This window comes from Dreissena polymorpha, chromosome 10 (genome assembly GCF_020536995.1).
Source record: "Dreissena polymorpha isolate Duluth1 chromosome 10, UMN_Dpol_1.0, whole genome shotgun sequence".
NCBI lineage: Eukaryota > Metazoa > Mollusca > Bivalvia > Myida > Dreissenidae > Dreissena > Dreissena polymorpha.
This window is the reverse complement of record NC_068364.1, coordinates 19106729-19131546: the sequence shown is the minus strand read 5'-3', so window position 1 is coordinate 19131546 and position 24818 is coordinate 19106729. Positions and strand designations below refer to the sequence as shown.

The 24818-nt window shown below is 31.9% G+C and overlaps 1 protein-coding gene across 3 annotated transcripts; it reads right to left on the bottom strand.

Annotated features, from left to right (window-relative positions):
* Nucleotides 1-102: 102 nt before the first annotated feature.
* On the bottom strand, nt 103-23496 carry LOC127848329 (endoprotease aex-5-like). Of its 3 annotated transcripts, XM_052380718.1 has the most exons (15): nt 23248-23288; nt 15252-15347; nt 13608-13622; nt 12321-12407; nt 11611-11697; nt 11120-11263; nt 9712-9803; nt 9307-9404; nt 8744-8925; nt 8455-8658; nt 8035-8153; nt 7521-7627; nt 7121-7235; nt 6647-6945; nt 3979-6279 (listed from the first exon to the last, which is right to left on the bottom strand). In XM_052380718.1, the coding sequence occupies exons 4-15, from the start codon at nt 12366-12368 to the stop codon at nt 6002-6004; spliced, it is 1773 nt and encodes a 590-aa protein (XP_052236678.1). In that variant the 5' UTR covers nt 12369-12407; nt 13608-13622; nt 15252-15347; nt 23248-23288; the 3' UTR covers nt 3979-6001. The 3 variants fall into 3 exon arrangements, with proteins under 3 accessions (XP_052236677.1, XP_052236678.1, XP_052236676.1); XM_052380717.1 differs by lacking the exons at nt 3979-6279; nt 13608-13622 and adding an exon at nt 103-692 and having other exon boundaries at nt 23248-23496; XM_052380716.1 differs by lacking the exon at nt 13608-13622 and having other exon boundaries at nt 23248-23496.
* Between the last annotated feature and the right edge of the window lie 1322 nt (nt 23497-24818).

Genomic DNA, 24818 nt, shown 5'->3' with positions numbered 1-24818 from the left:
ATATATATATATATATATATATATATATATATAATATTTAGGGTAACATACACTATTTATTTAAGAAGCAGTATATTCTTGTAATTGTGTAATTGTTATAAGTACGAACAAATAAAGGGCAACATGGCATTGCCGCATACATACAGATTATAAATGTTATTTTTTACAAAAGTAATACGGATCAGTACATTCTAACGTCAAAGCAATGGATATTTTGCGCTTGTTTAAAATGATGTAATACACGTATATATGATGTTATACTTTATAGAAACGGAAACGAAAAATAACAATTATTTTTAAATTAAAACAGTAGTTATATTTCTGAACTTGTGGTATCTTAGCTTAAAATAAACTAAACGGGTTTCCATCAGTTTTTCAGCGGTTATCTGAATTTGATATGAATTTAACAAAATTTAATACATACTTTTCCCCAGTAGTTGTCAATAACCATACTCCGTTTTGTAGTTGTTTAGCACTTGGCTATTAACATAATTATTTGAATTGAACTATTATGTTTTAAACATTATGTTTATATATTATGTTTTACGTCGTAAACAAATGCACAGAGGTTCAGGACAGAGAAATGTACTTTTCCAAAACACATTGACATCTGTGTGAGAGTAGATGGCAACGACAACGTATCAGGCCCAATAGTGCATAGTACACAATGCTTGTCATCCGTTTGTTAATTTCTAAAAAGAACAAACGATTTTAATTATCATGTGTGAAAAACGGCTATTTTACTTTTTACTTTATAAACTTCCACGCACACTCGTTCAATATATGTTAATGAATATGTATGATTTCTAAAATCAACATGATATTATGATACATATAAATTCTTATATATAAATATATATGTATATGTATCATAATATCATGTATTTAGCTGTAACCATCACGATAGTTTATCGATTATTCCCAAAAACATTATTTCACTTACAATCGACTGTTTAACGGAAATACGCCGAATGATGCATGGACAAAATATATCGGATACTTATATCGTTATAAGCATTAATATGAAAGGTTTCACAAGACCAACACTATCGCAATTTTTTTTTTAATAACAATCACACAAATTACAATACCAAGGTTAAATAAATTTTATACACGGACCCTACAATGACTAATTGAGAAAACCACCATCGGTCACTGTTCGCTCTGGTAAAACTTAGAAATACACCAGGTGCTCTATACTACACACTATTCTGGAATATGGAATTTGATAATTAAAGTACCACAGAGTATATACAGGTGCATTTAAGCGTATTTTCCATACCAGGGGTACATTGTAGTATACTAGAGGGTCCACAGTGTTCTTAAGTAGTACCTAATCCGACGAAGCCCAAATGAGCTAAATATGCCGGATTAAATTAATAAATAACCAAGCAAGTGCTTCTGGCTTTCATCATATACCCCCCTCTGGCTTTCTCTTCCTTGGCTCTTACAATAAATGTTCACTTTGCTGGATATCAATTTGCACATGGAAACATGCGTTGGATGGAAAGCACAACGCGTCTTGAATGAGTTGTGCAAACTTAACATATCTAGATCAGTGTATCAGTAATAAACTTAACACAAAAAGAAAAAAAGATACCGGTATATTTCGACAGACAATGGAACAAATTGACCATCACATGTATTATAAGTTGTATATGCAAACTACAGCCCATTAGTGTGATGAATGGATAGTAGTAACTTAACAAACAATACAGACTGTTAAAATTAAATAAAGAAACGAATGTCACACAATTAAAAACTAGAAGATGTACCTGTCCTATTTTCAGGTCATTCCGCTCAAATTGTTTTCCAGGAGCTACTGCCCTTTAAAATAATAATTTGTTTTTATACAGGATCTACAGCACTAATTTTTCAAATTTGATGAAACTTTATGTGCAGCATTTGTGTATGGTGGGCTTGTGTAAATTTCAAGTCATATTATTGCAACCATTGTTAGAGAAGTATTTACACATTATTATTGAGACGTTTTACGTTTTTTCGCGAGATCGGTGGAGCTATAAGTAAAGATGCTAATGTTATAATAAATGCATGCGGTATTCGTAAAGGGTGAATTGCACATATTGCCAGATCAGTACATATACTTTATTTTCGAGGGAGCTTTTTGCATTCGCATAATTATTTGTTTCCGCGTGAGATTTCGGACAATTAATTTTATTTTCAAATGGTTATTGGTTCTTTTATTTTGTCCCCCTGCTTTGATCGATGAGCATCCATCAGTTGCATTTCATTACGAATAATAGTTTATGTTATAAATACTCGTTTTGTTTCTTTCTTTTGCTGGTCAATATTGCATGGTTTGATGATTATTATTATTAAGTACGCAATTAACATGATTTTGAAATCTGACGCCAAGCGTTAAATAATAAGTCCATTCTTTTCAAAAGAGATTATTCAAAACATTAATCTTTGCGTATTCTTACAACTTATTTGTATGTGAGCTGTTTAAATATAAACAAAAACCCTACAAATGGACATTGTTTTATGTTAAGAAATATATTTCTTTAGAAAAAGATTTGGTAAACTTCAGGTGTATACAATAACCGATTTCGTACAGCGTGCAGACCTTTCCGAAAGTAAATCAATTCCGTATGGAGAAATCATTGTTTATATTGTCGGTTTTTGCGTGTAAGTGTCACAGAATGTATGCCTTATATTCACACAATTAAAATAACGATCCTGACAAATTGAACATGTAAAAATATTTAATCGTTTATTGATAAGCATTTATTGAAATCGTTAAAGAATAAAGCCTTTCAACGCTTTTCATCGACATTAAAACCAGATAAAAGATACAAATTGCGTTTAAGATTCTCTGAGAACTGCTTAACATGTAGCGCGTTCATTTACTTTAATCCGTTTTTGATGTTAAAAGTTGAAATTTCGCGGGTATGATGTTTACAAGTCGTAATAATTTGTGACGTTAATGTCGCGCGCAAAATATTCAAGATGCTTATTTGCGGTAATCTATTTTTTTTATATATTATAAATATGCTAAAAATATATAACTTGTGCTAGAACCACATCATATCACATCTGTTATTTACAACATTTCAAGTTTTACAGCGATGTACCTATAATCAACAGATAATGATCATAGCATCTATTTAATCATTTAAGTTTCTATTAAATTTATGTTTCTATTGGAACCATAAGAAAACATAAAAGGATTTTTACAATATAGCAGGTCCATTACAGAGAGCCGAACGTGGGAAAACTTAATGATAAACGACATATGCAATATCGCTGAAAGATAAGTTAACATAGTATTTTAATAATTTGATACAATTTTTTTAAAAGAATAACATATATCGGAAAGAAGGACAATCAGGTTATAATGTGGTTTCAAGATGTGTTTGTTCTTGATATTTTTACGTAACAATTGCTTGTATTTTTTATGAACATAGTTAACATTAAAAACTATGCTAAGCATTGTCAATTTGTTTAAAAGCTTTACAGTCATAGATTATTTTATGAATAATTAACCCCGTCATTTTGATATCCGATTCCCGTCAACAAAAGTGTTTACAAGTGCAATTATATTAATTTATATTTGTGCTATTACAATCTCAGTTGATTAACAATACTTTTGGGATACATTTTATTTACAACATGATTGTACTTCGATCAGAACTGGGGTACGCAGAATATATTGCTATACATATCTGTTATATTATAGTATGGTATTCATCTTGATCGTTATTATATTAAAAACACTAAGTCTTTGTTGTTGTTTTTTGTTAATACGTACGCATTGTCTTCATTTACGCCTTTTAGAATATTACTGTGAAGAATAAAGATGTACGTAAGGTAAGCACTGAGGGGATGTTGCTATTGCACGAACCACACAAAAATCGGCACTTGGCATTCGTATTAAATGACCCATATTCTATCATTATGCATATACAACAAGATAAATTGAAAACGTAAACCACATCACACATGTCAACCCATATACCAGTTTTAATTTGTTTATTAGAAATCGTATCGGTAGAAAAAATTAACAAGCTTAAAAATGATGTAATAAGTATCACAGTGATTAGACTTGAAGTGAAAGACATGCAGTAAACAATCTTAGAAGCATATTGTTTACCACTGAGCACATCGAAGAGACATATAAAATATACACGTGTGCAACACTATGTTATATAAGAAACATATCAGCTTTCATATGTATTTGTAGTACCTTATGAAACAACATATTGCTAGTAACAATTATATTTAAGTAAGTACACACACATAATGTTTAAAACCAAAAGAAAATACTTGACAGGGATTTGAAGTATGATTCTAAAGACATGACTTTGTTTTACGAACATAATTGTCGAACGTACAAACAGGCATCATTTCGATGTATTGTTAAAACCGATTTAATAGAAGCTATGCACAGTTGTCTGTGTAGCAGATGTATTCTTGTTATTCCTATTTTAAAATAAACACACATGCTTAAACAATGTAGAAGCATAAACATGTCAAAATAAAATACACTTTTTGATGTCAGCTTTGAACAGTTTACTGCTGACGATATTGTTGAATAATTGCTTTGTGTACTTCGTTTTATGTAACGAATTGAGTGATAATATAACGTATTAATGTGTTACATATTATTTATGTCAATGAAACAATCCTTATAGCGTTCAATATAATTGTGTTGTTTGGTATATAGGTCTTTAATTGCTACAAATATTAAATCCATTGACGTCCCGTGACTGATGATCAATTTACTAAATAATTAAACACAATTATTATATGCATGAACAGCCAATCTATATTATAAAACTTCAAAATTTATTGAAAACGGCATACTGCTTTTGTTCATATGCACAAAACAAAAAATATGACCGAGACAGGGAATCATACAAAGTGACGATACAAATATCAATAAATATGTTATTTCATAATATAAATAAACATTTGCACTAAACAAATAATGTACTGTGCCAAAGAGTACGTTTTGTTGAAAACCCTGCAATTATAAGCAGCTTAAGTATTACTATTCTTGCATCTAGGTTTGAAAGCTTTGAAATGTGTCCATTTGTTTGAGCTTTATAACATTCGTGTTAGACAACGTTGATATGTATTTTTGTAAGTAACGCCAGGTTGACCTGCTATTATATTGTTTAATTAATTGCTTTATTAATGGTCACCCTAACAGCAGGTTTGGTCACCCTAACCTGCTTCACAATATTTTGATATCCAAGATTGCATAAGCGTTCTTGGTGGTTTATTCTATTGTATAAGCCGACTTCGATGCTAAGGTATTATTGTAACTTAACATACATTGGCTCATAATGACACTAGACTTATAATTTGGAATTTAATCAAGTAATGTTTAATGGACTGGTTTTGGTATGTGATGCATATATTTTATTTCATTCAGGTACACATTGATCTTCGAGTCGTGAGTTAAACTGTTTACAATAGCACCTATAGTATAGTCTGTATTAACCCTTTAACTAAAGCTTCGGTTGCCCGAAATTGATTTTCACTGTAGATACTTGTTCGCACACATCAAATTGCTTAATATATAAATATGTTCCGTAACATTTGGAAAAATTAGTTATTATTATTTACAAATCTCATTCAATTACGCAATGTTCTAAGGTTGAATATAATGGCTAGTAAAATCTACCCAATTCATCAGGTTCAGTACACCGAAATGTGAATGAATGTCATGAATTTCATAGGCGTATCTAAAGAATACAAGAGATATAGTTTGGTTTGGACATCAACAATGACAAGGCTAAACAGATACGAGGTGACAATATGCTCTTTATGGCTATTGATTCAATACTTTAACAGTTGTAGATTCAGATAAATACAATTATTTACCCAATAACATGTGCACACTATCAACAATTTTACCTGTGCACAAATTGTTTTCCGTAAAATAGCTCTGGAGTGCCATTATTACTGAATAGATCAATTCAATCGGGTTATACATTGCGCATTGTTGATCTAGATAATTTACATAAAAATGTTACTTTGGCGCAGCCCAGTATAAAAAGATTATAAAGCATGTAACCAAACAGCATAACGAAACCAGATAACAAAAATCAGTCCTCAAATAAAACACGCTTTCATAAGATATATCCGTTCTAAAATCAGAAAGCAACATGTATTGTCGACGTGATGTAATTTTCGGAGTACTGTTAGTTTTTTTATTGTTGAGTTTTTCTGATAAATGTATCTCTCCAAAACCCCGACCAGTCCCAGTACCATAGACGGAAATGCTCACATTTTGTATGAAACTCTTACCTGAAATGATTGAAATATATGTATCAAATTGCCTTGAACAAGTACTACGACAGGTTAAAATATTTCTCCTGATTTACTATCCCTTTTGATTTTGTTCTATCGTTGTATTTTTTCAGCGCATTTATTCTTTGCAATAAATATATACAAAATGCTGTAATAATGTTTTTCTACTGCTGATTTAGCTGAAGCTTTAATACGTGTATATTTATATAAATAATGCTCAACTTATATAAAAGTATTTCAAGTGTCTTTGTTTTTATTTAATTCGATGTCAGTTTCAGAGCTTTGTTAATGACAGTATTGCTACGGTTATCATGATTTTCCAGTTATTATACAACGATGCGTTTATTTGTCATTTTAAAAATACCTTCGCTGTAATTGCAAGCCGCAGACCCTAAATGTATCGTCCACGTGCCATTCGGGTTTTCTCCCCAAAAGTGGTTGGATAAGAAGATTGCCTTAAATGACCCATGGATGAGATCACCGGATGAAATTGCACGTTCAAACAGGACAGACCGCGTGCCTTTAGGTGAAGCTGCTACGATGGATGCCTTATGGTTCGCCGGATGTGCAAACGTAACATGGACAAGGATTTGCTCCGTTTTCTCTATACAAGTGTTGGTTGTGTTACACGTGACATACAGTTTGACTTCACATCGTTGGTGTCTGAAACCAAAACAAAGCTTGGTGCATTTAATTTGTCTGTATCTGCGTAGTACTCTAGAATGTGCTAATGGTTTATTTGTTTTTGCGGAGACGTACTTACATTCATAAGTTAATATAAAATATTGCAAATTATGATTCCTTAAAGTCAAGTCAACATATCACAACATTGTATTACCCATTCAGGTTTGAGACATGTGTGTCATACAACAACTCTGAAAGGATTTTCCAAGACTTTGCTAACTGTATCATCCTAGTCGCCACTGGGTAACCAAAGCCGAATACGTTGTGATCTGAAAAAATATGTTGTGGATTACGACTAAAGTATCCGATTTCACGCATAAGTTGTACGAATCACTTAATCATTTGTTTTCAAAAGGGGCATGGGATTAATTATGTCATAAGTCATCTTTTATTCAAGAACAATGTCAGTCGCTCGTTTTTGGAATTCAGTAATAGCATAAACTTGCAATGATTCAAAAACTTCCAATTATACACAAAGTTACAATAATTAATAAACTTACTAATATTCATTTTCATAAAAATATTCAAAAACTTAAAAATAGTCATGAACTTACAATAATAGCCTGCCCCATTTCGTTTGAATAAACTGGATTCATTCAGTCCTTTGTGGTCACATGATTCAATCAGCACATGTTTTATGTCTCTTGCCGTTAAATGTGAGCTATAATTGATACCGTAATATAATTATAATAGACTTTCGTTAAATATAAGTGGACATTACATTATTATAAAACATGTGTGAGCAAGAAGGTTTTAGTACCACTGTTGTTCGTTCTTTAATGGATTTTTTTTTTTACATTGTAAAACCTCGAGAGTAACAACAGAACCAAATACTAATTAAAATTAATTTATCATAAACAAAAAATGAACATATCGTCAAACTCTGCACGCTTCTCCAACAATCATTTATAATTAAACACGTAGGAAAAAATGTTGGCTATTAAATTAACAATATACATTAAGGCTGAGATTTTCATGTCATAGAATCCCAGTCTAAAAAGCAAGATTTATTAATTGAATACATTGTCTAGTTTGATGATTTTGACTAGTTTTGTATTGTTAACGAACTTAGCTTCCAGGGCAAGGGCAATCATTCCAGAGATAAGTGCTGTCGCTGCAGATGAACCTCCGAAGTTGACATCACACAACACACCTTTGGCCATAAGCGACGGATGTGTCGGCGTTAACTAACCAAACAATGTAAATGAAAATCCTATCCATGTATAATAACACGTATTGTTTTGCGAGACATTTGTTATTTGTCTATATGTAAATATAATCAAACTTGTTTTACAGGAAACTCAATAGTTTACATTATGTGTGATTTTTATACGCTTTTCTGTTACGTGCATTTGCACTGAGCAAACTAACTGTACATGCAAATTTAAAAGTCATTATGACGGCTTTCAAAATACACATTTGGTTTTTTCGAAAACATTTTTGAAAAACAAAATATAAGAATAATTACTCAATAATTGCATTACATACTAAGTGCGTATCGTGTACACGCCTTCCGAAGCCAAAAGCAGAAACCAATACTGCTGAGTTGGGCTCGGATTTAGCAGATAGGCCTCCGTGGACTCCTATGGTCCCAACGCCGATTGTGTAAATGTTGTTCGTATATCCGTTGCCAGGTGGGTCGGCCGGAAATACGAAAATATTGCCTTTCCCTTTACGACCGCTAGTGTATGCTTATGAATAAGTAATTATAATAGAAGTCAAAATCAAACGTATTTGCCATAAAAACGATGTCAAACCGTTTTAGAAATTCCCTTACCTTACGTAAAACATCCTCCACATATGGGTGTATGCTTTTGAAAGGCTTGTCGTGGTTCAGAGAGCAGGAATATAGATCAATCTTGTCGTTATTATATGAAAGTGCATTGCTTAGTATCTCGTCATCCATAAAAAGCTTTAAATGTCCATTCCAAATTTGTTGTACCCGGCAAACTTTAAGCGCTACAAAGAAATGGCAAAAACGATTGACAGTGAAACGTCCATATCAGCAATTTTTATATTTGCAAAATACCACGAATAAAATATTAAAAATCATTTTAAATTGACATATACAGTCAAATAAAATGTCTTAACTGCTAAGATTTGCTTGACATTAAACACTTTGTAATGTAGTACCTAAAGCATCAGCAAATTGTTTATTAAAACTTTGTTCGAATCACACGATTATTTCTTGCATAGTGCAACCAAGTTTTAAAGTTATTCATTGTAACATCTTAATTTATATCTTACGAGATTGTGGTATCGTCATTGTGTATGCTAGGTAAAGAATGAACTCTATTAGGCTTTAATGAATTCTCTGTCAATGAATATTAATTAAAATACCAGCAATTGTTGCATTGGGTGCAACCCCACTACCACAATATTGGCACGTGCTATTTTTTAGTTGCCCTGCAACCAAACCGGCGCACGCATGGCCATGGCTGTAATGATGAAAGCAACACACGTATTGAGTGTTTCATGATGAGAAATATTGCATGTTTGTCAAACAAAGAAAGAAACAAACAACTTGCGGATGAGAGAATACAAGTTAGGTATTAAATACAGTAATTATTATTTGTTCGGTAAAAACTTATGTTATAATTTCTACTTATTATAGTTTGAATTATATATGTTTGTATCCTTAAGTTTTTGAACCGTACCACCTTTTTAATTGACATTTTCATTCATGTCATTCATGATTCATTACCCTTGCATGGTAGAAAATGTTTATAACGGAAACATACTCACTTTGTGTAGTCTGTCGACGATTGGATTTGTGGAAATAATTCCGGTTTGTAAATACTTGAGTTGTTTACAAAATTGTAAGACATTGCCGGATCCTGAACATGAGAAAATATTTAAGGGCGTTATTTTGGTACAGTAATAAATATATATATATATATATATATATATAATGATTATGACACTCTGGAAGTATTATCTGGAGGTCTTTTTACGCTTGTCAATCCACGGGACATGAGGTCCGACAACTTTTAATATTCAACGGACCTGAGAAGATTTTTCCGGACCTTGTTCTTCTGTAACCAAATAATTAAGGTCGCCGTGGTGTAATGGATATGGTGTCCGCCTTGCGACCGGGAGGTCACGGGTTCGATCCCCACCGTGGGAGCGTTCTTTAGATCTCTCCCAAAGACAACTCCCAAAGTACTGGTTCTAGGCCCAGGAAACGGACTCGAGAGCGTTTATATAAGCCTAAGGCTTTCGACGCAATCGAGCTAAAATAAATAGGTTTAAACTAACCAAATAATTGAAAATACCTCCTATAGATTTTTGTTTAATATAATAACGTTCACAATTTTTAACAAATATTAAAAACAAAATAATACAGCTACATAAACCTTTTCTATAAAAAAATGGGTAAAACTTTCAATTAAAAGTGATGAAAGCTTTTTGATTTTTTTAAACATAACAACATAACAAGTAATTTGATCGTTGAAACAGCCGCTTTTACTGATTATTTTCGCATACTATTTGACAAGAAACAAGCAACGGGCGTGTGGTTCCCCGCTTTACATTTACGATCATCACAAATATTGAAGCAAGTAAAATGAAAATTTAACCAAACAAAAACTACGTCACGAATCAATGTGCTATATTTGACTGGTTCTTAGAATGGCACTTGGAGCTTGTTACGTGACCAGCAAGATAGCAAGTTAAACTGAGTGGCAGAATCCGCTGTAATTTAAAATCAAATAATCTATCGAAGTAAACCAACATAAACCAGTTCGCTCTATTTAAGATAATAATTTTCAAGCTTGGTTTTTATTATAAATCGAACAGATGTTTCCATATTTTCTTCTGACACGAAGTCCGACAGTTTCGGACATTATCCCGGACCTCAGCAAATATTATCGGAACTATCCGCGGTTTGACGTCTTTCGCATGGGTTTATACTTTTTTATATGGGGGAAATGATAAATTTCATATCTTATTCAACATAGTACACGGAATACGACATTAAACATTACACACTTATAAAACTGCACAATTCATTATATTATCATATGCTACATCGCATAAGTATGATAGTATTATATACCAACCCAACAATTTATTACACTTATATTAAAAAAAAACGCCCGAGTTATTTATATGGTGAAATATGGTTAATACCAATAAATTATTAAAAGCTTACGAGGTGTGCCTTGATATCTGGTTGATCGGGATCTATCCCTATGTCGGTGATGGCAACAACCACGTCCCTGCCTGTAATACCCTGGGCCCATGTGGCGTCAACACCAAGAAGGGGATCGAACATGGGACGACACACAGATATATTCTAAAAAATATCGGAAAATATGCCGACAATATAAAAATAGAACAATCACTTAATACACTGAAAGAAAACTACAAACTATTAAAGATAAGTATTCGCCGTATTCTGGTTGGACCATTTTAACATGATACAATGCAGTAAATAAATATTTTGTGTTTACATATGCATTGAAATTATATGATAATCAATTTAGGAATATAATATCACTGACAGGCCTGCATTTCAATGAAACGTCTTTTGTAACATTGAACGATAGTACACATGTCTTCGGATTTTCTTATGATTTTGTACGGTTTCTTTTAACAAGAGACACAACAATCCGAATTCTACAAAGGTGTATAATAACTTACGATATCCGCCTTTGAAGTAGACTTTCCATAATCCAATTTGAGCGACGGCTTAAGAAAATCACTCTTGCTTCGCACTACGTCTTCAGTCTGTAATATGATGCCATATAATACAACTATAATTAAAACAATAACTACAGAACATGATCTGATATTGGTCAATTTGATTTTTCTCCCCCTCCCCCCGAATATCAGATAATATTCCTAGCGCTGCAGTTAATACTAGTGCGATATGGAATTACCCGCTAGACTATTGTTTTTTGTGTTAGTGAGTGTTTTGGAATTGTTTCTTATCCTAGGGGTTGAACCATTAATAAACTCTTCATTAGACGCCAGTGGACCAAAGTGAATATATTATAATACTGCACGACAACATGTGAATAGTACATGGATTAAGCATTAAGTTTCAAAACCATTCAGGTACTCAAAATCAATCCGACGTTTTATATTGGTTCGAGGTGTTCTGACCGCACATTATTTTGCCATTGGCAAAACCAGTACATTTAGTCAAATCTTTTTTTTCCAAATTTAAAACTTAAATGTATTTCATGCAACAAAATGAAAACTGTGCTCTATAGCATTTAAACATTGCTCCATACTCTGACATTCATTTGCAATCATTCGAACTGTTCACGGCTTTTCTCATTCGTAAGTATGATGTATCTGAACAAGATAAAAACAACATGCAATCTACACATGTTTTAAGAACTTACGATTCCCGCCTTTGGATATAATTTGAACTGATCCAAAGTGGGCGACATCTGTAGAAATAATCTCTGACTGCGAAGTAGATAGTCAATCTGTAATATCGACATAATCATGTTAAATGAAAAAAAATCACAATTACCCTATAAGAACAATACCATGTCTTTAATACAAACATATGAAACAAGTGCGAAGACAGTTACAGCAAAAACAATCAAGTTTAACTAACCTGAACTTTGTACTACGAAATATGATCACGTTATGATGAGAGCAATGGATTAATATACACGTACCGTCTGTAATTATTGTAGTTTTAAATAGTTTATAGTTTGTTTAATAAGATTGTTTTAAATAATTTAAAACACCAACATATTATCCGGTTTATCATAAAATGCCATATATCGATAAGAATAAATATAAATACGTAGATCCAGTTACTTACCACTAAGTTTTTATGTAGTATTTATCTAAATGCGCACATTTTGGCAAATATGTTTTAATTTTATACTTAAACCGACATTTAAATTATGTAATTACTTAACAATGAAATTTTTTACGATAAAAAACTTATGGTCATGCTGTAAATATCAGCGGCTTATAAAGACACTTTCTTTCGCTTTGCCTATAGTCTAAGTAGGTAACTGTCAAGAAAATGTTGAAGCAAGAACATAATTCAATTTGCTTATACATAAATTAATTTTTAAAGCAATTTATATTGTATTATTTACCTGGAAAAACATGCAACCACCAAAACAATGTCAGGTTATGCATAAAAGTATTTTAGAAAATGCAAATCGCCAATCTTCTATAAAATACAGGAAAATTCATGCGATACGACACCTAACAGAACACACAAAAAAAAATCAGGGGCAACGACTTTGAAGGGTCTATGCGCAGATGTTGGGGTTAAACAAGTTTACCATATCGCAGTAAGAGTTCGTTTAATATATCTTAAGGCTGGAAAAAATGACCTTACGCATATCGTTTAAGAGATCTGTATACATGTAATATATTATATTCCACGTGGTTGTTGTTTTAATTGAATAAGTATGAGTAAAGCATGTTTTTATTTTTGTAAAACAATCTGTCTTGTTAAATAAATGTGCGTGTAAACATTTTATGAATAGCCGCCAATAACCACCTGTGCGTCCAATAAGCAAACGACCATACAAAAGATAACACGAAAGCAAACACAAATACAACATGCTATAGCATATTTTTTACATCTCAAGCATAATTAACAAAAGCGCACCACGATAAAGAACAATTCATTTTGTCCGACGTCCAACACATACCTTCCGTTTCTAAATCTGCAAGAAAACAGCACAGACGGCAAATACAGCTAATGTATTAGTAAAAAATAAATCCAATTAACAAACACACATTTAAAAAAGTATGTTTTGCGAGCCATTGCCACATTTTTTTATCATGTCGCTTTCATATTTTCTGGTTGTGCTAGACATAAGGTTGTAAGGAAACCGCTATATTGTACACGACCTGGCAGTTGATCGACAATTACACTAACCAATTTCCAAACGTATTATTTAACACAGAGTCACCATCATTTTAGAGATACATATAGTTACGCTTTATTAGCATACTTTAGTATCAACACGTAGCGGTGATCGCCAATATCAAATCAATTTATACAAATATAATATCGCGTTTTTGGCCATCGTGTAACAACTGGTATTGATTTAGTTCATGCATGTCAAAATTATTGATTTTAAGTATTCCATAAATCTGTCACTATTCTGGCAGAATTTCGATACATGGTTGGCTTCAACGAAAAAGTATTGTCTGTACAATAAAATCTGTTGGCAACAGTTAGTATGCGAAACAATTATTTATTTAAAAATAAGTTTTAACAAATAAAAACAAAATTGTTCTGTTATAATGTGGTTACAATAATGACGCGAAAACATTTAATGTTAGTGCCTTCATGACGTTAGAGCTAACCATATCCAGAGACAAAATTACATGTTTATACAGAGGACATTATGTTTGTGTTGAATTCAGATAATTGTTCAACAAGGTTAAGACAACTTAGACCACGACCCTCGACAACAAAGAACACATATCATGTTCGTTTATGTCCTACATTATGAACGCAAACCAAACGTCAAGAAAATAGCAAAATGACGTGATTATATTTTAAGCGCGTGTTCGATGTATTCCCCAAGGTTAAAATATATCAACAGCGAATTGATCTTTAGTTTATGCGGGTGTTAAATTGGTTTAAAATATTCAAATATTCGCAACCATTGTGCTTTCACTACTTCTCTAATGTCTAGTGTCCTCATCAGAACGATGAAAGCATTACTCGTGATATTTGAATTGAAAAAGAAAAACAGAACTATAAATGAATCTATATTATTTCTTTGAAAGTAATTCAATGACTTAGTGGACTTAGTGGTAATTTGGTATAAAGTATTGAGATTGTTTCTATGTATTTTGATATTCACTTAGGATTTTGTTATTTCCAACATATTCTAAAATTAAGTATGTATTGTGATATTAACTATACATAACGATATTTTTACTCTTTAATGAACTGTGATATTAACAATGTACTCTGCTATTGGCTAAAATTACTTGCTATGTGTTATGATATTACTAAGATTTGTGAAAGCTTATATGTATTGTAGTATATACTTTGTGTTGTGAACAGTACTAGGTACTGTGAAATTCATTATTTGATATGTGAAGATTACTATGTAATATAAAATGTAAACTGATGGAAGCAAAATATTTATCAACACCTTGTTCTCCTACATTTCCTGTAAATGAAAATAATACAATTATTAAAACGTCTAACTCATTTTTACATACAGATATATTAGAACATGATAACAAATATGTATATAGTTTACTAATTTTCGGTTTTTCGCTCTGGATAATATGTGATGCGAACATATTACATGTGTGTCAAGTCTTACCTTTCCGAACAGTTCTTTTTGTAGGGATGCAACCTCAGCGTTCAAGTCTGAAATATGTTCCTTCCTTTTAAAAAACGTGTATGTTGAATCTGTGACCTGAAAACAAACACAATATTATACGATTAGCGATGTTTGATATATCTGACGGTATTCATTTTTTTAAATGCTCTAGATCTAGATCTATGTATTGACATTATGCTAAATTTAAAGGTAATTAATGAGAATTACCTGGATTTCTGGTCCCGGTGAAATTAAAACAAACAAAACTACATTGAGTAAAATAAAATAAATCTTAGTGATTTGAGTGATATTTTATGGTGAATTTTAATGGATACGCGTGTAGAGTAAAGAATGAAACGCACGCATGATACTTTTGAAAACTGTTGCATAAAGGCACATGCAGTATTTATAATTGTTCTATCTGCTGGCATACGGCGGTAGGTGGGGTATTAAATTTATTGGAAAATTTCCATTGAAAAACCGGTTCACTGCATAGCTTCTAGTTTACAGGTGGTCCGTCACGCATGACGGGATATTTTAATTACCAACCAAACAACAACCTGACAGTGAAAATCTGACATTTAGGCACAATAGTTACAATACGGCAAAATATCAGTCGAGGATGACCGAGCCAGGACGTTGTTTTTTAATGTGATTTTGCAATTTTGTAAAAGTGATTAAAGTAAAACCTCTCGGTTATGATTACAACCAATGTATAAAAGACCCCATTTATTAACAGCAAGTGAAAGTGCTTTAACGGACGATAGCCAAATAGAAACACAATTTTTTGAAACACCCATAACATCAAAGGAAACCAAGAGACAACATACAAAGAAAAAGACCGATAAAACTGTATCAAACCAGAAAAAGCCAGATAAGCCTGACGGAATGTATGGCATATAAAGAAACGAAAATGCAAACAGATCAATTGCAAACATCTGTCGAAAAGCGTTTAAAAGAAATCAGCTCAAAATTGTCAAATATTTTAACAAAAGACGATAATGCAATCATAAAAAGTCATTAAAAAACGCTTGAGGAACTTAAAGAAAAACTATTTGACTCAGTGATGTAAATAATTTAAATAATCGAAGGTAATATGTTCGACCAAGTAAAAGATGACGAGTCAATCAATAAATAACTAGAGGCAAACAATCGCGAAGTCGAATTGTCAAAACAAAAGGAACGATCATCAGAACAAGCGCATAAGGCCAGGCTGCACGACATGCAGCTGTACGGTCGTCGAAATAGCGTCCGAATTACTGGCCTTCCGTATGATATTAAAAATCAAACGTCAATAGGTTGATCTGATTAATAATAGCTTGGGACTCCAGACTAGAGAGATATTGATGTAGCACACAGGCTCGGAAAATACACGCATACCAAACACAGACCAGCCATCGTTCAATTTGTGAGTCGGTGGACAACAATAGACATCGTGAAACGAGCAAACTTCTTAAAGGCACAGATATATTCATCAATGAAGATCTTTCCAAAACAAATGCCGAGGTTCTTGAGTCGCTGCACCTGAAAGAGCTTACGCGTAAAGACAAAGCAATGTCCAACGAAGGGAACTGTTCGTTAGATACAGAGGCAGTGAGCAAATATATTTTTATCAGTACCACACATGGCTTAGCAAGCGGTAGCCAGGTAAAGACAATACCTTCTACGCCAGGAAGGTGTCATCAAGCAATAGAAACCTCCTGTCATCTACACAGAAGTAACAGCGATGGCGGCGCAAAAATGAGAACGAGATAAAGTATGTATTTACTCAAAATCTGCATAACCTCCCTCAGTGTTTATTTAACCATAACTTTTGTTTATTATTCTTAGGTATAACAATACAAAATATATAGTTATAGTATTCAATGAATATTATAGATAAAAAATACAATTATATTCATATACGCCGTAGTGAAATTATGCCTGACCATAAAGGCAGCTTTAATAAGAATGTTAGTGTATTTGCGCGTAAAAGATCTTTGCAACATCTTAATTTAGTATATAATAATTACACAACCTATAATTTGCATGTATAGAATTTTGGCAACAGCTGTCACCAGCTTGTTTATATTAGTTTTTGAGAATGTGATAATTGGCTGTTGTTTTTTTAAATAGAAAATATCATTACAAAACCTACAATGTGCATGCATAGATAATGTGCAACTGTTTATGCAAGTTTGTTTTCAATCGTTTTTGAGAATGTTATATTATAATTTATAATTTTATAAAATAGAAAAAAAATCAGTATACTGTGTATCCGAGACACTTTATTCGAAGAAATATGGTAAAATATAAACCAAATATATACTTTGTAATTAAAACTAGCAACTCTTACCACTGGGTTTCTCATAGTGCGTTATTTTCATATTCAGAATATTTGATAAAAATACTTCTTTTACGGTTATGTTTGTGTAACTCTTTTCTTGATATATACACTTTCCCTAATTATATTTATATGTATTGCTCATAACTACATTTTACACCTGCATTCTTACAATTCCACACATCTGAACATCGATATATATTTAAATATGTAGCGTGCGGTGCTTATAATATAGAGCGTCGAAAGTATGTGCCACACATGCAGATATATGTAACCAGTTCATTATATTTGCACTATCATTCCATATCACTTATGTTGTCATTTAACTTCTTTCGTTTATATTTTTAAATATCAAATACAATATTCCTATTGAGCGTTAGACGCTAATAAGTTTGATAGTTTATTATCAACATATCCGGTGGTTAAAATAGTTCAGTTGCAGTCTTTTTTTGGAACTAGATTAACTGAAAGCCGGATAAAGACGGAATAATAATACAAGATTTACATTTCAAATGTAGATTACTTCTAAAAAGCCTTTCGTTATTTAATAAAAAGGGTGCGCATCTGTCAGTCAGCCAAACATATTTCATTTACGATTATTTGGATCGACTAGGAGACGGACTTAAAAAAGAACGTGTGTACCTTTTTTAATTAACCACAAGTTTTGTTTTTTAAGCATATTTCTATTAATCTAAGCACATGTTTTATCATTGCACTAGTCATATTTAGTTATTATTGTAATCAACGCTTAATACTTATAACAACGAACACACACGCTTAAATCGACACTCACGGACGCCCATACACATACACGTACGCTCACAAACATAGCACGCTGCCCAAAACTCACATGCTCGCACGCACGCAAAGTAAAACTAGCACGCACACACAAACGCGCGAACACGCACACATCCACGCACGCACACAGATAGCTATTTTTGTTGTGAATTGTTTATACAGGGTACTTATCGGACCTTTATTTCTATTACACTAAATTGATATTTGAAAATGTGACGACAAATTTGTTTTTATAATTCACTGCTACCTATTTTGTCAATGAATGATATAAAAATTGCGTCGTTTGACTTATGGAAGCATAAAACTAATTAATGTTTTAAACTTGTTAAAAGAAAAAAACCCATCATATACATTGTTTGCAAGATACGCATTGGTCAAACGATGTTGAAAAATAAATGTATTCTGTTTGGTATGGTGTGTTACAGTAATTGAAATGCCAGAGGGTGTGCAATTTTAATTAAACGGGGAATTGAGTGTAAAGTTCAAGGGTTTAAACATGATACAGTAGGTAATTTTAATTGATTAGATATAATACTGTATATGGTCCGAATTTAGATACTCCCCAATTTTATAAAAATATCGATAATTCGGAAATGATGATTGTATAATATGTGGAGATTTTTAACTTGTTCTTGATAACGAATTAGATTATAGTAATTATAAATCGATGACAAATAATAAAAACTCAAGAAGAATAATCCTACAAGAAATCGCCAAACGATATTTAATGGACGCTTTTCAAGAAATTCATGGTAATGTAGGAAGGTTTATATGGCGACGCACAAATCCATTGTAACACGCGAGACATGACTTCTTTTAATAACGCCATATATGTTTTTTCTATCATCAACTGTTATAACAAGTAAAAAATCTGATTATTTAATAATTGATATTTAGTTAAATTCACGAAACATGAACATGGGACGCGACTTTGGAAATTTAATAACTCTTTACGTTGTGATATTGACTATGTTAATTGTGTAAATACTTAAATGTACGAGATAAAACGGCAATATTTTCTGCCGATATACAACACAGATAATCTCCACACACTTGATGAAAGCAAAATATCTTTTACTATGAATGACAAGCTTTGTCTAGAAACACTATTAATAAATGGGAATAATAGGTGAAACTATTTCGTATTCTAGTTATAAAAAACAAAATTGTATCTACAAAGGAATGTAACTTGCAATACAAATTGAACAATTAGAAAAACTAATCTAATATTAACGAACGCAACAAAAAAGCCATGATCAATTAACCGATTAATTAAATGAATTAAGGGGTGCAACATTAAATGTTAACTAATTCGATCCAGAAATCAGTGGAATGAACATGGAGAAAAACAACAAATATTTTTGATCACTTGAAACAAGAACTTACACAAACAAAAGCATACCTTTTATTGAACGAGATGACGGGTCAACGATACATAAGCAATTAGAAATTATTAAAGAAACTGCTTTTTTTTACAAAAATCTATACGAACAAACTGAAATAAATTCTTACTATAATTTTAACGTTTTAGAAAACTTAGATGTCCCTTAACTTAATACAGATCTATCCGATGGCATGGAGGGAACCTTTAATTATGACAAACTAACTAATAAGAAAATGAATAAAGACAAAAGCCCTTGATCAGATGACTTCATAACTAATTTATTCAAAGTATTCTGGTGTGAAATAGGCAAATGTGTGTTGAGAATCATTAACATATTTAAATAATAGTTTTTCGGTAACACAACAAGGCATTATAGCTTTTCCCCAAAAGGATAGAATTAGCCCAAACAATTTCTTAAAAATTGGAGACCTATTACTTTGCTAAATATAATATATCAATTAGCATCTGGAACCTTAGCAAATAGACTTAAAAAGCAATTACAAAATCTCATTTCAAAAGACCTAACTGGTTTTGTTATTGGACGATACATCGGGAAAAATACTAGATTACACTATGGTACAATGAATCATGCAGAACATAACAAAATACATACGGAATATTACGTTAGTCAATTGTTCCAAGAGTTTGTATCACTCGAGTGGCTTGTGTGATGACGTATCACACGAGAGGCGGAGCCTCGAGTGTGATGCGAAATAGCACAAGCCACGAGAGTGATACAAACTCTTGGAACAATTGACTAGCGTAATATTCCTTTTATTATATACAACAACTAACGAAAACAGTTAACAAATGTATTTTTTACTTAAACAAAACTGACAAAACAATGACTAAAACGGTACGCCATAGTTTATTTAAGACGCGTATGAATACAGTTTATGTAAATTAACGTGTAAACATTCGAACCGGCAAAACACAGGTTTCCGACACGCTTACCTTAATGCCATCGTTAATCCAATTTTTATAACAATTTAGTTGACAACTTTAATCCAATGTTTATAACAAAAACGTTTAAACGATATGCACTTCCACTTCTATCTTCCGTGTCTTTATCGAAACTTAGTTTAAACCACACTATTTTATTGTATTCCTATCGAAATATACATTTATGCATGATAAACACACACTCCAAAATACGTTTTTAACACATAGTTTACTGTTAAAAAACACCACGTCCGACATGTCCTTACAGAGTTTAGATAAAACTATTGTGTTTTGTCACAGATATGACGTCACACGATGTACTACGTAATATATTTCGTAATATAAACTATTTCTATTTTCGGTGCGTGTAATGTGACGTCATTAAATGGGTCGAAGTAGTCCGGCTAGTATGGTAATACGGAATTGGAAACAGCGAGTAGCGTAATACGGGATTTTTTATTTCAACGATTGATACAACCTGTGTTTTTTTAAAAGCATTAAACAGGTATATACTAAATGGTCTTATTATGCTGATTGATTTTCAAAAAGCCTATGACTTTCAACTGCAATGAACAAACACTAAACTTTTTTAATTTTGAAAATAGCTTCAAACAACACATATATATTTTTTTAATACACAAACAACGGTCCAAATAAATGAATATTTATACGACAGCTTCCCTTTAGGCCGCGGCTGGAGACATTTAATAGATCCTTAAATATAGAAATTAACAACAAAGACTTGAGTGTTCAAATGACTTCCCTGTCATGTTAAGCTAACATTTTTATAAATTATAAAAGTCTATCTAGAGTCATAAATGAATGTTTTGTTAAAAATAATGAAAAACCTATCTGCATTAAACTCTTTGAAATAATAACGAGGAAAATACATGGCCATATATTTTTTAAATTCTTTTCTCCATAACGAGAGATACTTACTCACAGTGGCTCCAGTATAGAATTATCCACCAAATATTAGGAACTACTTCTTTATTGTATAAAATGAATTAAGTAAACAATATAAATTGTACTTGTTGTAACCAAGAAGAAGAAACAATAAACTTTTTCGGGAATGTGATTCATTCAAACTACTGCTCAATTATGTAAAGACAGACTTAGTGAACATATTAAATATACCTTATACAATGAATTGTAGGTCATTTGTTCTTGGAAGTACTGGATATTCAAAAGAAAATATTAACATATTAACTCTTGAAGTAAAAAATTAATTTTTGCTTGTAGAAGAAAGAAAGCTTTAGCCAATTATAATGGATAACAGTATTTATAACAGTATATAACTAACTGAAACGGAAAAAGAACGATGGTCAGTAATTAAAGAAATTGTTAGCATACACAACTAATGACTTTATACTTAAACTATATGTGGCACTGAAAACAAATGTTAGGATGAGTACATCGAAATTGTTTTACTTCTTCGTCCATGTTTTTGTTAGTATGTAATTTTTCTTAATCTCTTTTGTTTCTTGCCTTTGTCTCCTTTTTGTCAAGAAATGAATATGGGGCATGCACGAATATAACTACATATTGTACATTTGTTCATGGCGCACTATATATAATTCTGGTATATATTGTATTGGTACTTTTAAGGTATCTTTATAAATAGTATGCACCCGTGTATGTTAATATGATTTTCTAAATACGTGCTTCAAAAAAGAAGATACTTATTAATACAAATATATGATTCCCTGTAATGGTTATTTTCCAAACTACATTTTCTCGATAAGTTATGTATTTTTTATCAATACATGAATTTTTCATTATAAGTTCTGGACAATAATTAAGTATTACCAATCAAAAAAGCAATATTTACAAGTGGTATTGATGCAATGAGTTGGTATTTGTTTTCTTAACCAGCTCTAAATACAATCGTTATACCTATTATATTTTACGTTGATGGACTTCATAGTATTTGATAAATGCTAAAAAGAAACAAGGAAAAGAAGCAAAGGATATACAGTTTGTACTGTATTACTCCTAAATACTTCTGAGGACTGACTCAGCCTTTTAGGAATCCATTTATGCATTGTGCTATATTTACAAGCAGTAAACAATATTTGTCCATGATTCAGACTGTGTTTTCTACTTTCGATTTCAACTGTGTTTGCTAAAACCTCTTCAAAATATCAAATAATAAGCGACACTACAGAACACAATTAACGTGATCAGAAATAAAAATGGATATTAGAATTACAGCTTATACACTAAAACTTAAACAAAATAAGCGAAATCTTAAATAGTTACTTCGCCATGCAAATGCTATATTGTACCACAATAAGTTATTTTTAAACGGTATCAATTAAGGGTATATAGCTATTGTTTTTGTTAGGAAGCTCCATTGGCAAGCACAGTAAATACCTGAATTAGAAAACTGTAAGCATCGGAATTCACGAGATCTTCTTATTTAAATGATCATCTTTCATATTGATTGCATTTGTGAATAAAATTTGCTTTCCTTTAGAGCTATGAATATGTATTTGTAATGTTCTAGTTGATACACTGCCTTAATTGATAACAGAAGATGCTCTTACCTTCCTCAGGTATAGAAAACGGTGGAGCTCAAGAAATTGTCGCACACTTTCCTCACATCCCGCTTTAATTTTAACGACCACTTTAATGAAAGTATCCGCTTGTACAGTATAACCATGTACAACAAGACCAACAATTAACATTAAATATATATTTTGCTTTAAACTCATGTTGTCTCCGTCAGATATTGAAGTTATGTTGTAAAATGTTAATTCTAAATCCTCACCAAGCTGTCAACATTAGTAAACGGAATTAATAGAATGGGAACCCAAAAATTATTTCCAAATGCTATTTTTGCAAATCTATTTTAAGCTCCTTAACCAAACCAAACTGAAACAGTAAACGGCACATTTCAAAATTCATTTAATCATTGATAGTTAATACGGTTGTACAATACTACTGCAACTACACAGCGTTTAATAAGTTCAATTTGGAGTTTTTGATTGTTATAATGGGCCTATTTTTAAGATTTAGAATCGTCCGCGAATGTTAAATTTGTCAATAGCAACTGAATTGAACACTCTCAGCAAGAGTATTCCGAAGAAAAACATTCAATATTAGGTACTAATAATAAAATTATTTTATTCCATAACACCATATAACTTAATAGCCAATAGCCTTTGAAGGCTCTATATGTCAGATATTGTTTATTATTTTAGTTTATTTTATAAGAAAAAAACAACCGTATAATACACATGTGTGATATGCACAACGTATTCTTGTTTGAATCTCGACTGCTCATCAATGTATTAATTATAGGCGTCATCCCGAATATATAACATACCAGCAATATCAATCATGTCACTACATACTTTCCATATAGATCTAACATTATAATATTGCATGATCTGTGCCTTTCAATGTTAATTATCGGAACGGTATGCTTAAAGCGGGTATATACGATTTTGTAATATATATTTATGAATTTATATAAACTGTGTAAAAAACTTATTATATATATATTTCAATATAAATTAAAATAAAAGTTAAGAAGAACATGTGTCGAAAATTGCGAAATAAGCCAGATATTTAATTCTTAAATTGAAAACGGCTGTACAGCCGAATTCGCCAGCATGTATACCATACATGTACGATGTGCATCTAAACTTACGAGGGGTGTTCCAGAAGTTCGTGGATTTTCGCTATAACTTTCATTTGGTAACATAAATGGACAAACAAATAGCATGTTAAGAATATTTCGTCATTTCCAAATATACTCTCCAAATATCATGGCAAAACATAAAACAATAAATATATATCAGAGATTTAAACATGTGCACAATGCGCACACCGACGCACGTGTAACGTTTCTGTTCAACGTCAATGACGTTATGAAGTTAACAACTGTCAAATCTTTTCCACATAATCACCTCCAACGCGAATGCACTTTATGTGCCGGGAAATCCACTTGTCAAAAGAGTATCTATACCAGTCAGCGTCAAAAGACGACACGATTCGCTTTGCTGCAACTGTAAGTTCCTGTTTACTTGCAAAGCGAATACCGCGCAACTGTGATTTAACTTCCGGGAAGACGCGGAAGTCCATAGGGGCCAAATCCGGGCTGTAAGGAGGA